This window comes from Zea mays, chromosome 6, assembly GCF_902167145.1.
Source record: "Zea mays cultivar B73 chromosome 6, Zm-B73-REFERENCE-NAM-5.0, whole genome shotgun sequence".
NCBI classification, from domain to species: Eukaryota; Viridiplantae; Streptophyta; class Magnoliopsida; order Poales; family Poaceae; genus Zea; species Zea mays.
The window spans coordinates 108,324,125-108,339,326 of record NC_050101.1 but is presented as its reverse complement, the minus strand read 5'-3'; the positions used below and the strand labels follow the sequence as shown (position 1 = coordinate 108,339,326).

At 49.4% G+C, this 15,202-nt stretch overlaps 1 protein-coding gene across 2 annotated transcripts; it reads right to left on the bottom strand.

The window, feature by feature from the left end:
* Window positions 1-1,649: 1,649 nt before the first annotated feature.
* LOC100285739 (phosphoribosylanthranilate transferase) lies at window positions 1,650-5,826 on the bottom strand. 2 transcript variants are annotated; one of them, XM_008649749.4, is made up of 3 exons: window positions 5,510-5,826; window positions 4,513-4,637; window positions 1,650-4,402 (listed from the first exon to the last, which is right to left on the bottom strand). In XM_008649749.4, the coding sequence occupies exon 3, from the start codon at window positions 4,325-4,327 to the stop codon at window positions 2,003-2,005; it is 2,325 nt and encodes a 774-aa protein (XP_008647971.1). In that variant the 5' UTR covers window positions 4,328-4,402; window positions 4,513-4,637; window positions 5,510-5,826; the 3' UTR covers window positions 1,650-2,002. The 2 variants fall into 2 exon arrangements, with proteins under 2 accessions (XP_008647971.1, NP_001152102.2); NM_001158630.2 differs by having other exon boundaries at window positions 1,673-4,416; window positions 5,510-5,655.
* Between the last annotated feature and the right edge of the window lie 9,376 nt (window positions 5,827-15,202).

Sequence of the window (15,202 nt, the reverse complement as noted above, 5' to 3'; positions counted from 1 at the left end):
GCACATTCCTGGGACCTTCGATTCTCGAAACAAAATGCTTGTCACCCACACCAGCTAGCTTTGGGCCATTGGCATTGCAGCAAGGAGCGGGCTTCGGCAGTTGATGCGCCCGGACTCGGTGAACTTTCCGGACCGGACTTCTGCTGGACACATGTGTTGTCGTGTGATCTGGCATAGTTTTGAGTTTTACTAGAATTTTGAGTTTTATGCCTTGGCCATCAGCCAATCACTATTCACTAGACTGGTTTGGCCATATATTGGGACATGTGCTAGTAGCGGTTACCTCTATATATACCTCTAAAACTATCTGCAACAACTTACACATCTTTATTTTATCTTTATATTCAAATTTAACTATGTAAACATTGTACAAAACAGTATTTTAAATAATTATATAGGTAAACTACTGAACACGGTCTAAATCCTACTTTTTACCACACTCTAAAAGATTACATCCCTTAAATCCTAGCTCCCATGACGGTTCCCTCTAAATCCATCACCTACATACAATGCATCATATTCCAAATATATTTTAAATTAGATTTTTACATATATATATTTGTCAGTCTAAAATTATGTGTACATATTAATTCTTGTTTAATTTGCAGTTTAGAGTTCAAAAATCTAAAGTAAAAGACAAAACACCATAAATTTAGCGGATATACCACTAAATTTAGGGGTTGCCTTTATAGACAACCGTTGCAGTTTTAAAGTGTCTCTAAAACTTTAGGGAGAGCTTTAGGGCTCGTTCGATTAGAAGTGGAGTGAAAGAGATTAAATCTCTTGTTAGTCAAACATAAATAGAAGGAGATTTAAACCATTTCAATGTCGTCTGATCCATACCGATCCATATGTAACCGAATAAGCCTTTAGACCTAGTTTGGATACTCTAGTATTGACCTCAACCCACATGTGTTGAGGTGGATTGAAGTATAACACATGTGCGTTGGGATCAATACTAGAGTACCCAAACAAAACCATAAGCCTTTAGACCTACTTTGAGTACTCTAATATTGATCGCAACCCACATGTGTTGAGGTGGATTGAAGTATAACACATGTGCGTTGGGATCAATATTAGAGTACCCAAACAAAACCATAAGCCTTTAGACCTACTTTGAGTACTCTAATATTGACCGCAACCCACATGTTTAGATGGCTTGGAGTATAACACATGTACGTTGTCTAATATTGACCGCAACCTACATGTTGAGATGGATTGGAGTATAACACATGTACGTTGGAATCAATACTAGAGTACTCAAACAAAGCCTTAGAAGCACCGTTATGGTCCTATGCACCTTCAACACACTATTAGCTAAAAATGGATCTAAACAGCCGCACCTTCAACACACTATTAGCTAAAAATGGATCTAAACAGCCTCTGCTAAAAATTACTACCTCCATCCTTTTTTATTTGAAGCCAAATAGTACAAAATTGAACTAAAAAAGTCAAATAAAATAAAAAAAATGGAGGGAGTACCTAGCTAACAAAACAGCAGCTATTAGCTGGCTAACTTTAGTACCCACCTTTAGATTGGCACCCAATTAGTTCCAGTCTGCGGAGTAGAAAACTCGCAGGGTCTCCTGTTCATAATTCGCCTGGAATTCAGGTCGGTATTACCCAAGTAAAAACTGAAACCAATCACGTGGCAAACTGACAAATTGAGCTGGAAACCAAACAACACGATGCACATGCAGCAGCAGAGGACCACGTTAGCAGACCACTGCTGCTGAGCAAGTAGGTAAAGCAATAACTTAACCAACGCCCGGAGTTTTCAAGCATCATGCATCACGCATACCTAGCTACAGGAAAGGTTCACAACCATCTGAATACATAACCAACCATGCGACAGAGAGAAGCTACAAAAGTCACGAAGATAGCTGGCAGTTCATTGTTTTCGGATACACTACCTTAGGAGAGTGACCATCTGTGAGCTGCAACTGACGGGTGAAACCACTGAACCAGCAATGGAGCCAGGCATCTGCCACAAGCCCACAACCTACAGCATGCTGTCAGTCCTCGCCGGCAGACGCCTGAAGAAGTTGAGCGGGACGGACGGCATCTTGTGGCGGAACCTGGGGTGCCTCAGCATGTACAGGCCCGCGAGGAAGACCACGACCCGGAACGGTGTGACGTACAGCACGATGGCGGCAACGAAGCAGAAGACAACGAACAGGGCGGTGGCCCTCGGGTCCCTCCAGCTCAGCAGCGACTGCAACCGCTCGCCCTGCGTCGCAAGGTCGCCGACCACGGTCTGGATCCTCCCCGCGACGCTGCGCAGCCTGTCGTACCGCATCCGCACGACGTCTGGCGGGCGGGAAGTGGGGAAGGTGTCAAACTCCTCGTCCAGCTCGTCGGGGTGGGCAGTCTCCGCGTGGGAGAGGCGGGTGTCCATGTGTGGCGGCTGCCTCAGACGCCACCGGTAGTACCACACCCCTATCAGGAACAGGTAGAGGAAGACTGTGGGCAGTATCAGCTCTGGGTAAAGAACCAGTATCATGAAGAGGACATGGATCAGTATGGTGGTCAGTGGGTTCCTCCAGCGGCAGATCTGATCGAACCACTTTGTCACCGCGACCAAGGGGCTCAAGACGCTCATGATGCGGAAGAAATTCGCCTTGCTCTTCCTCATGCTCCACATGTGCGAGTCCACGTCGAGCATGTACTCCACGATTTCCTTTCGCAGCGGTGGCTCTGCGCGGCCCAGCCTTGTCGAGACAATGTTCGTGGCTTGGCGCCTGAGGTTGTCCACCTGCATCACGGACAGCGGGTGCACGTAGTGCATCTTGGGCAGCAAGGGCTGTGTGTACAGATGCATCATGTTGAGCAGTGACGAACACGTGAAACGGACAGCAAGCTGCACCTCGCCCATCTTCTTAACGCCACCAGGTGTCAGGACAATAAGAGGGTATGAGTGGGTATACACCCGATCAGTTTCAAGCGTCGAGAGACGGATGCGGACCCTCCCGATTCTGGTATCCCTGGCACCATTGACCTTTTCCCCGCCGTTCAGGTGGCAGTTGTCAAATACACCAATTGTGACCACAGTGCATGGATCATACACCTCCCAGGTGTACTGTTCATTCCATTTGGGAGTGAAGCTGTCGATTATAGTCCTAGTACGCACCCATTTCTGTCCATACTTTGCAACACAGTACGCATCAGTTGTGCCACGCCCATCCTTGGTCTTCATTGGCAACAGGCCTTGTGCTGTCAAGATACCAAGCTCAAGCATGCCTATGCTAGGTTTCCACAGAGGCTTCGCAGTTGGCCTTAAATCACTACTGTAATGTGTTGACTCATCCAAGACATGATATCCACCTTCGAGGCATATTCTCAAGTGAATCCGACTTGAAAACTTGGTCTCTTTCTTCTGCTCACCATCAATAATCACATGCTTCTCAAGGTTATACCACTGGCTGGTTAGCAACCTGTGATCCAGCCTCCGGGGTACATGGTGCAGTGAAATCATTGTCCTTCCAATTACTTCATCCTTTCCTGGGGCCACCCTGTCCTCTACACTCAAAATTAGGTGTTCTTCAAATGGCTCAGCTGCGACAAACATCAAGTCTTCATTCCACATTGGATTCAAGGTCCGGCTCGGTGCCCTGGTTCTGAGGACTTGATTGCCTAGCATTGCTTTGACATAAACTTCAGGGAACCTGGCCCTGTCATTTGGTATAAGATCCTGGGCTTCAATGACATTGACACGGAGATACCAAAGCTTTGGAGTAAGATACACTTTCGATCTAATGCTTGCAAGGCCATCACCAGGGACCGAGGCTGCGTCAGAATGCCATGCTTCAGGGAATGCTTCATCAGCTTGAGTGCCCATCCAAACAGCCAACATCAACTCCCCCTTCACCTTGTGCCCATTTCGGTCTTCCAACCGATACCACTGTGGAGCCAACGGGCTATCAGGTGGCACTCTCTTTGGGACCTCATTCAGATCAAATATAACACGGCCAATGAAGTCATCCTTGACAAGATCCTTGTCCTTGACTACAATCTCCACAACTGATGACTGAATACGCTCCTTTGAGAAGGCAAAGACCTGATTCCACTCTGGGTTGTTCTTCTTCTCGAAATGCTGAGTTTGCCCCTTATAATTTCCTAGCTTCACCTCAACATACGGGTCACAGCTCCCAGTGATGTCCATGTTTGGAAGTTCCTTTGCTTTTACAACTCTTACATAAAGGTACTGCATCTGCTCAACCAGGTCATAGGTGGTGGTGAGCTTGTCACCAGCAGCTGCACCACCAAGGTGAGGTGAGGTCTCCTTCAAGGAGTACTCCTCCGGACGGAGCAGTGGCCTCTGCATCATCTTGAACGAAGACAATCTTCCACCACACTTCTACTCGTGGACTTGACAAAGTGCCAAGAAATCCCAGCTGTCCACCTGTCGTAGACCAGCTAAAACAGAGCAGAAGCAAACAACTAGCTTTAAATAGCTATTACAAGGAAAGAGCATTAATGAACAATAATGTGATATTGAGATGAAACTACTACCTCTGCAACAAACTTGTCGTGCTACACGGCTAAGAGCAGTTTGAATATTTCCTCATCTTGCTCCGTGGGAGGAAACCATTTGAATTAAGAGAATGAACACTAGATTACCAGTCAGGGAAAAAGACCTGCAGCAAGTACTAAGATGGAATGAACCAACCAGGTAGTATAAGGAACTGCAATTCAGTCAATCTAAATCCCGCCTGAGTACTGCAGCCATCTGACTCCAGATATTCAGTAAACAATTGCAACGTCCAGATAGTAGCTAAGCGAAGCCCAAAAAAAGGGGGGGCGGGGGGCTGCTGAAAAGCAAGCAACTTTAGTAGTTGCGCACCAAACCAAGAACAAGGAATTTAGTCCATCGAAACAATACGAATAATCTCAATAAACAAGACTCGCAACTACCACAGTGAGAAACCAAAGGATTTCTAAAAAATCCACCGTTTTTTCTTTGCTTGGGTGGAAGAAAAGGAGTAAACGGAACTCAGCACAGAGCACGCAAACTAATAACAGATCTAAAAACACCAACGACCAAAGAGGCAGCATCTTCCCTGGCATTGCAAGAAGCCAAGAGGTACAGATGGGCCGTGGGCGCCATAATAATTACACAGCTTTACCTTTTCCAACTCACTAGCCTTCTTTCTTTTCGGCTTTTTCACCACTACCACCCTCATCTCAACGATGACCTAGGAGGCGAAAATCCCAGATCCCACGCCATTACCAGTTTACCACCCTAAACAACTCAAGAGCACAGAGAAACCACCTGTGTGCTAAAGGCTAAAGGCCTGACCGCTTGAACCGCACCGCGCTACGCCGGACGTGCAAGCAAAAATCCCGCAGGTACCCGGAAAACAGGAACGGACCAAGGAACCGCTGCCGCGGCCACCGGCATTACCGTTTCCCCCACAAGCTCGAAGAGAACAGTAGTATGAAACCAACCACAGCCCACAGGGACAAAAAAAAAACCCGAAAACAAAGCAGGGATCTTTGGGCTGCTTACCGACGGCGGCGGGTCGATCTCACGCGTAGCGGCGGCGATGAGGAACCAGAAGCTTCGGCGGTGAAGAGTACGGCTAGCGAGGAGGATGGGAGAGCGCAGAGAGTGCTAGAGCGGCGTGGAGTGTTCGACGGGGACGAAGTGAAGTCCAGACTCCAGAGTGTATGTGGGTGGGGGGGGGGGGGTTGGGACTTGGCTTGGGCCTTGGGGGCGCAAAACGGCAAAAGCCCCTACCCGGTCGGCGCTTATCCGCGAAGACCCTCGTGCTTGGTAGGATTTCGGTGGAAGGACAGGCCGTCTGCCTAGGCTCCCGTGCCAGCACTATCTGCATTGTCGTTTTTTTTAGCTTTGGACCGTGGTCGTGGGCTTCTTCCGCACCTTTTTCAATTTTATATTTAAAAATATTTAGAGTTTCAAAATTATTCTTGGAACTGAAAAAATATATGTCTACCGTCAAACCAATAGGATACAGGGATCTTATCATAAAAAATTAAACTTTTTTTGCACGGTGGTCCTCACGGATCTGCAACTTAAGGTTGTCCCGAGCAGTTATTTTATCTAATCTCTTATCACATCTTAGATTTCAAATTTTACTTTGCAAACAGTGTCATCTACAATATAAATCCTCTTATTTTATATGATGGTTGCGAACAGCCTAATAGATAAGTGGCAGGACCTTATAGCGTAGGAAGGTGCAAGATAAGACATTGTAAATTTGATCTCTCTTCAGCACAAATTTTTTTTTACCTAGATCTTGCATGTCTAATTTGTCAACCCCTTGTCTTCGTAGCCTGGGGCTCAGTACGGCTTGTCGTGTTGCGCTCTACCACCATCATGCGCACTCATGCCTAGTCGCGATAGGTTGAAAGTTGCCTAAAGTGGGTGAATAGGCGAAATCTGAATTTTACAAACTTTAAACACGCACTACACTCGGGGTTAGTGTTAGAAATAATTCGGAGTGCGGAAGATAGTTCTCCTTGCTAAGAGTTGCTCAATCAATGCAGATAACTTTGGGAGCCAACTCAAATCAATATGAGCAAGGAAACTTTAGAGAGAGGAAAGGAGGGGGAAACAAATCGAGTATAGATCAACACAAATGAACACAGCGATTTGTTTACTGAGATTCGGTTCCAAAGAACCTAGTCCCCGTTGAGGAGGCCACAAAGGCCAGGTCTATTCCAACCCTTTCTCTCTCTCAATAGGTCACACAGACCGGTCGAGTGCTTCTCCTTAATCACTTGGGTCACTAATACCACGCAAGGATCACCACACACTTAGGTGTCTCTTGCAAGCTTTACAAAGCACTTAGAAAGATTAGAGTGAGAAGAATAAACCAATCCAAGCAACAAGAGCAACAAAAGAAACACAAAACACCCTCTCTCAAGTCACTAAGCAATTGAGTTGATTTTGAGGCTTAGAGAGGATTTGATCTTTTGATTTTGTCTTGGAGTGTAGGCTTTTGCTCTTGTATTGAATGTGAAGGTCTGAAAACTTGGATGGCTTGAATGATGGTAGTTGGGGTATTTATAGCCCCAACCATTATTCCAGTCGTTCCTGTCGATGGACACACCGGACAGTCCGGTGGTGCACCGGACATGACAATGTTCATTGTCCGGAGCGTGTCACGCCAGCCGATCGTTGAGGTTTGGAGTGGTTGATCGTTGAAGTTCTTTGTCCTCTAGCGGCACCGGACAGTCCGGTGGCACACAGAACAGTCTGGTGCGTTCTGACTTTGCAGTTCTGACTTCTGGCTTCTGCTATGTGCACTGTTCACTCATCGTCGCAGTCGACCGTTGGAGAAGTTGACTGTTGCTCCGTTGGCTCACCCGACACTATCCGGTGCACACCGGACAATCCGATGAATTATAGCGGAGTGACTCTCAGAAAACCCGAGAGCGGCCAGTTCACGAGGTGCCTCGGCCTAGGCACCGGACAGTGTCCGGTGCGCCACTAGCTGCACCAATACTTGTTTTTACTCCAAACTTTGTAGAGTTTTCCAACTCGTTTTCTTTATTGGTTTATGTTGAACTTTATGCACCTGAGATAAATAACAACTAGGCAAACTAGTTAGTCCACGTGGTTTGTGATGGACGTCAAACACCAAAATTGATTATAGGAAATGTCTTAAGCCCATTTCCCTTTCAATCTCCCCCTTTTTGGTGATTGATGCCAACACAAACCAAAGCAAATATAAAGTGCAGGAATGTAACCAGTTTGCAAATTGACAGATGTGCGTAAGTTACTTTGAATTAAACCAATTGAAAGTATTTCTAAGTATATATGATTGCTTTCTTCTAGTTTAACATTTTGGACCACATTTGCACCACTTAGGTTGTTTTTGCAAATCTTTTGTAAAAGTCTTTTCAAATTTTTTTGCAAATAGTCAATGGTATAAGAATAAGATTTCAAAAGGCATTTTCAAGATTTTGAAAAATCCCCCCCCCCCTTTTCAAATGCTTTTTTTGGCTAAATAAAAACTCTCCCCTGAAGAAATTCTCCCCTTAGTTGTGAAGAGGGTTTTTGTTTTGTAATTGAAATATTTTCTCCCCCTTTGTGAAATAGTTTTTGAAAATAGGGTGGTGGTGCGATCCTTTTGCTTTGGGCCTACTAATTCTCCCCCTTTGGCATTAATCGCCAAAAATGAAGAAACTTGAGATGCCTATTATTTTTCTCCTCCTTTTAAAGAATCTGAGTGAAAGTTTATGAGTAGGGCAAAGGATAAATGATACCGACATAGTTGTAGTGGAAGTTTTTCCTTTGCGGAATATTCCATTTCCCTTTCAATCTAAGACTAAGGATAGAAATACTCTTGGAAACACATTAGTCTTAGCTTTGGCACAAGAAGAATAAGAAATATGCATTTGTACCAAATGAAAGAGACATGATCAAATGTATATAAATGAGCTATGTGTGCAATGTTTCAATCAAAGATCCGAGAATCTAAGATGTTTAGCTCATTACTAAGCTTGCTAAAAGTCTTTTCATCTAAGGGCTTGGTGAAGATATCAGCTAATTGGTTGTGGGTGCTAACATAAGCAATTCTGATATCCCCTTTTGTTGGTGATCTCTCAGAAAGTGATATCGGATGTCTATGTGCTTAGTGCTGCTGTGTTTAACGGGATTATCCGCCATGCGGATTGCACTCTCATTATCACATAGGAGAGGGACTTTGCTCTACTTGTAGCCATAGTCCATGCCTCATCCATAGTAATTACGCACAACAATGTCCTGCAGCAATATACTCGGCTTTGGCGGTAGATAGAGCTACTGAGTTTTCTTTCTTTGAAGCCCAAGACACCAGAGATCTTCCCAGAAACTGACAAGTCTCTGATGTGCTCTTCCTATCAATTTTACATCCAGCATAATCGGCATCAGAATACCCAATTAGATCAAAGGTAGATCCCTTGGGGTACCAAAGCCCAAACTTAGGAGTATAAACTAAATATCTCATTATTCTTTTCATGACCCTAAGGTGAACTTCCTTAGGATTTGCCTGGAACCTTGCACACATGCATACAGAAAACATAATATCCGGTCGTGAAGCACATTAGTAGAGTAAAGAACCTATCATCAATCGGTATACCTTTTGATCTATGGATTTACCTCCTGTGTCAAGGTCGAGATGCCCATTTGTTCCCATGGGAGTCTTGATGGGTTTGACATTCTTCATTCCAAACTTCTTGAGTATGTCTTGAATGTATTTAGTTTGGCAGATGAAGCTGTCCTCTTGGAGTTGCTTAATTTGGAATCCAAGAAAATACTTCAACTCCCCCATCATATACATCTTGAATTTCTAAATGCCATACCTAATTCCTCGTGAAGTTGTTGAGCTCCTCTTACATTGCCACCACCCAGTTCGGATCTCTTAGTGCATCCTCTATCCTATATGGCTCAATAGAAGACACAAAAGAGTAATGTTCACAAAAATGAGCAACTCAAGATCTAGTGGTTACCCCCTTGTGGATGTCATCGAGTATGGAGTTGACGGGGTGATCTCTTTGAATTGCTTGATGGACTCTTGGGTGTGGTGGTCTTTGATCTTGAATCTCTCGATCATCTTCCTTGTCTTGATCATCTTCATCTCCCCCTTGATCAATGTCCTCCTCTTGAGGTGGCTCATCGTCTTGATCTTCATCCTCTTCTTGTTGAGCCATTTCCTCATCTTGAGTTGGTGGAGATGTTTGTATGGAAGATGATGGTTGATCTTGTGCTTGTTGAGGCTCTTCGGATCCTTTTGGACACACATCCCCAATGGACATTGTCGGGTACCGTAATTAGGGGTACCCCTAATACTCCTAAGCATGGCTGGAAAACATCTTCAAAACAGACCATAAAGACTGGTAAGCACAACTCAAAGTTAAAGCCTCATCTACCAAGGGACGCGATCTCGTCTCGCCCGAGCCCGGCCTCGGGCAAGAACAGTAGTCCCGGACGGATCCACGCCTCGCCCGAGGGCCTCCTCAGGCAGCGGGCACACCCCCGGCTCGCCCGAGGCTAAGCTCGGGCAAACTTTGTCGTATAGCAACCTCAGCCAAATTGCCTTACCACCGACCGTATTGCATGCGCATTTAATGTGGGGATAACCTGACACCTTATCCTGACATGCGCGCCCCAGTTGGCAAGGTCGAAATGACCGCAGTCACTTCGCCCCTTTACTGATCGTTCTGACAGGAAAACAACACTGTTCACCCCGTTCTGACTACTGCGCCAACCACCAGGGTAAGACTAACAACAGTAAGTCACGGCCTCTCCCGAGTTCAGCCTCAGGCGCAACAGGGAGCTCCGCCTCGCCCGACCCCAGGCCTCGGCCTCAGCCTCGGCCTCGGGAGAAGGTCCCGCCTCGCCCGACCTCAGCCTTGGCCTCGGGACAACCTCGCCCGACCTCAGCCTCGGCCTCAGGAGAAGTCACCACCTCGCCCGACCTCGGCCTCGGACCAACTACGCTACAGGGGATACATCATTACCCTACCCCTAGCTAGCCGCCTCAGGCTACGAAGGAACAAGACCGGTGTCACATCTAGATTACTCCGGCAATAGGTAATGATGGTTCCCTGCATGCGTCCATGATGTCGATTGTTCTCAGCTCTCTACGAAGGCAAAGAAACATCAGCAGGACCTAGGGCCGCACCGCCAGCTACGCTTCTACAGGGCTCAAGCACTTCTCCGTCGGCCATGTTAGCACATAGCTACACCCCCATATGTACAGCCTGACCATCCCCTTGTATCTATAAAAGGGGATGCCTAGGGCCTTCCCAGGGCACGCGGAGGAGGCTAACTCAGACGGCTCACTTCAAGGCCAAACCCTCTCTCGCGAAGCTTGTAACCCCTACTACGAGCACCCCGGTGCAAGATAATATAAGCCTCATCCCCCTCTTGTGTTTCATCTTGAATCAATCCATCTGGGCAGGGACACGCAGCGTCAAATTCACTAGTCGGTTGAGGGTCCTCGCGGGTCCAAAACGCCGACAGTTGGCGCGCTAGGTAGGGGACCAGCTGCGTGTTGGAAATACTTTCCCGTTGAGATCCAGATGGACAATATTCAGCAGCCTCTTCAGCCTGGGACGGTGCTCCGCTTTGGGAGTCTCGAGTTCATGTCCCCCGACGGCAGCTACGACATGGTACTCCTCCCCCCACAGCGCGACAACAACGACGGTCGTCGGTTCGCCCGGCGGAGGCGAACTCGACGACGACATCTCCCCGTGGCGGAAGAGGAACACCCGGGTTTGCCCCCGCCACCCTCCTCGCCGGAGGAGGAGGAGACGGAGTAACCATGGCCAGGCAAGAGGCAGCACCTCGTCGGTTGTCGGCCCAGAGCGAGTCGACGACGCCGGCACCTCTGTGGGGGGGCACGTCGGGTGTTATCCTTGCACCTGGGACAACGACGGGTGTCGCTTCCCAGCAACGTGCCAACCCTAGGAGGACTGATGACGCCAGCACCCTTGCGAGGGACTTGTCGGGCATTAGTCTCGCACCTGAGATAACGACACGTTCCATCTCCGATGCAACTTCACCACCATCCATCAACCAGGAGGTACCATCACTTTTCCATCCTGTTCCCTTTAGATTTAGCTTCGATCCACCAAGCGACCCCACTTCGGCGAGCGCTTTCGCAAGGGCATATCCTGACCTTCCGGGGTACCATATGTGGTCAACTTGGGACCTACTGATGGCCGTCTCAACCTCCGGACCACGGGTTCCGAGGAAGAGGACGACCCCAACTTCAGTTGGGATTTCTCCGGACTCCGTGATCCCAGTGCCATGCGAGACTTCATATCCGCATGTGACCACTACCTCTCCGACTACTCTGATGATGGCCATAGCCTTGACGACGAGGGTTACGACCCAACTCGCGAGTGTTTCCACATCGATCAGGGGGATCACGACGAAGACAACCACCTCGGCATGCCAGGAAATGACGACGCCCCTGTGCCTGCGTCTCGCGTTGAGATCCCGCGGGAGCTAGCTGTGGCCCAGGTCCCTGCGAGGGGTCAGGGCACACAGCTCGAGCAACTCCGCGAGATGCAGGCCAAGCTCGACGAAGAAACAGGGTGACTTGTGCAGCTCCGACAAAACCTCGAGCAAGAGTGGGCAGGCCGAGCACTCACCGGAGGAGCGCGTCATCGGGCCCGGGATGTCCAGCGCCGTATTATTGACGATGCCAGGGCAAGGCTGCCCCCGGCCTTCAACGGGGCCGGCCAGAACCTAGCTACAACGGTGATGTTACTTCGAATAATGTCGGAGCCATCCACCACCGAGGGGCGACGTATCTAGGGCGAACTCAAGGACCTCCTGGAAAATGTTGCAGCCCGACGAGCCGAGAGCACTGCCTCCCAAAGGTGAGGATGCCCCTTGGAGCATCACGCAGCGTCCTCCCGACACATGCGCGAGGCCTCGGTCCACACCGAGCACACAGGATACGGGACACCTGCAGCCCGGGATCGCCTCGGCGACGAGCAACACCGCCACGACCGTCGAGCCCGCCTCGAGGAAAGGGTGCGCTGAGGCAACCACCCCAGACGCGGAGGACGCTACGACAGTGAGGAGGACCGGAGCCCCTCGTTCGAACCACCAGGTCTGCGGGTCTTTAGCCGGGCCATACGACGGGCGCCGTTCCCGGCCCGGTTCCGAGCCCCGACTACCATTACCAAGTACTCAGGGGAGACGAGGCCGGAGTTGTGGCTCGCGAATTACTGGCTGGCGTGCCAGTTGGGAGGGAGGGACGATGACAACCTCATCATCCACAACCTCCCCCTTTTCCTCTCTGACGCTGTCCGGGTCTGGCTGGAGCATCTGCCTCCTGCGCAGATCTTCGACTGGGACGACCTAGTCAAGGCCTTCGCTGGAAATTTTCAAGGTACGTACGTGCGCCCTGGGAACTCATGGGATCTCCGGAGCTGCCGCCAGTAGCCAGGGGAATCCCTGCGAGAGTACATCTAGCGGTTTTCAAAGCAGTGCACCGAGTTGCCTAACATCACCAACTCGGACGTCATCAGAGCATTCCTCGCTGGCACCACTTGCCGGGACCTGGTAAGCAAACTGGGACGCAAGACACCCACCAAGGCGAGCGAATTGATGGACATAGCCACCAAGTTTGCCTCTGGTCAGGAGGCGGTCGAAGCCATCTTCCGGAAGGACAAGCAGCCTCAGGGAAGGCAGGAGGAAGACGTCCCTGAGGCGTCCGTCCAGCGTGGCACGAAGAAGAAGACCAGGAAGAAGGCGCAAGCAAAACGCAACACCGTTGATGCGGATCTCGTCGCTGCTGCCGAGCACAGGAATTCTTGGAAGCCTCCCGGAGGGGCCAACGTGTTCGACAAGATGCTCAAAGATTCGTACCCCTATCACAGGGGTCCCGTCAAGCACACCCTTGAAGAGTGCGACATGCTCCAGCGATACTTCAATAAGACAGGGCCCTCGGCAGAAGGTGGCAAGGACCAAGGCAACAACAAGAAGGGGGGCGACAAGGAAGAAGAATTCCCGGAGGTCCACAACTGCTTCATGATCTACGGTTGGCAAATGGCGAATGCCTCGGCTCGACATCACAAGTAAGAACGTCGGGCGGTCTGCTCGGTGAAGGTAGCAACGCCAGTCTACCTAGACTGGTCCGACAAACCCATTACCTTCGACCAAGGCGACCACCCCGACTGCGTACCGAGCCCAGGAAGGTACCCGCTTGTCGTCGACCCTGTCATCGGCAACGCTAGGCTCTCCAAGGTCCTCATGGATGGAGGCATCAGCCTCAACATCATCTACGCCGAGACCCTAGGGCTCTTGGGGGTCAATCTATCCACGATCCGGGCCGGTGCAGCACCTTTTCACGGGATTGTCCCCGGCAAGCGTGTCCTGCCCCTTGGGCAACATGATTTGCCCGTCTGCTTCGGAACTCCCTCCATCAACAAATTCTCCAAGTGGATCGAAGTCCGACCCTTAACTAGCATCGGGTCCGAGCAGGCGGTGGCATTCTTTACAAATATCATCCACCGCTTTGGGATCCCAAACTCCATCATCACCGACAATGGCACACAATTCACTGGGAAAAAGTTTCTAGACTTCTGCGAAGGCCACCACATCCGTGTGGACTGGGCCGTCGTAGCTCACCCAATGACAAATGGACAGGTGGAGCGCGCCAATGGCATGATTTTGTAGGGGCTAAAACCAAGGATCTACAACGACCTCAACAAGTTTGGCAAGCGGTGGATAAAAGAGCTACCCTCGGTGGTTTGGAGTCTGAGGACGACGCCGAGCCGGGCCACGGGTTTCTCGCTGTTTTTCCTAGTCTATGGGGCCAAGGCCATCCTACCCACGGATTTAGAATACGGCTCCCCGAGGACAAAGGCATACAACGACCAAAACAACCAGACTAGCCGAGAGGATTCATTGGACCAGCTGGAAGAGGCTCGGGACGTAGCCTTACTACACTCAGCGTGGTATCAGCAGTCTCTGCGACGCTACCACGCCTGAAGGGATTTGGCCCCGAGGCTTCCAAGTCGGAGATTTGGTGCTTCGGCTACGACAAGACGCCCGAGGGCGCCACAAGCTTACTCCTCCCTGGGAAGGGCCGTTCATCATCGCCAAAATTTTGAAGCTCGGGACATACAAGCTGGCCAACGATCAAGGCGAGGTCTACAGCAACGCTTGGACATCGAACAACTACGTCGCTTTTACCCTTAAATATTTATGTTTCATGTACCTCGCTTTCTTTACATGTATAAATAAAAAGTCTAACTGTCAAGGGAGGATCGGCCTTGCCTCAGCAAAACCGACCCTCCCTCGGGGGCTAGAAGGGGGGAACCCCCTCTGCGTCAAAATTTTCCTCGGAAAAGTTTTCTACCAAAACGACTTTTGTGCCTTTCGACTATATCGATAACGGAATGCTAAAAACGAGCGAGAGAGACCTTGAACGGCAAGGCCGACCGAGCCGAGGGACTCCTACGCCTCCGGGATACGGATACCTCACTCATCACCTTCCGCGAAAAGTAACTCGTGCTCGGATAAGTGATTCTGCTACCGAACAAGTCCTAACACTCGAAACAAGAGGAAAGAAATGTAGCTTTATACTCTAACACTAAAAATGTTTAGGCCTCAGCGGCCGCAAGAAACATACACATACTTAGAATAAACTGTTCCCCATAGGCTCAGGTGTCGGCAGGGGGAGGAGCAGCACCCTCGGCGTCGTTCCTACCCGCGGCGGAATCTGGC

Bases quoted from the DNA above. Each gene is read 5' to 3' on its own strand.
- LOC100285739 (XM_008649749.4), bottom strand. From the start codon at position 4,327: ATGATGCAGAGGCCACTGCTCCGTCCGGAGGAGTACTCCTTGAAGGAG.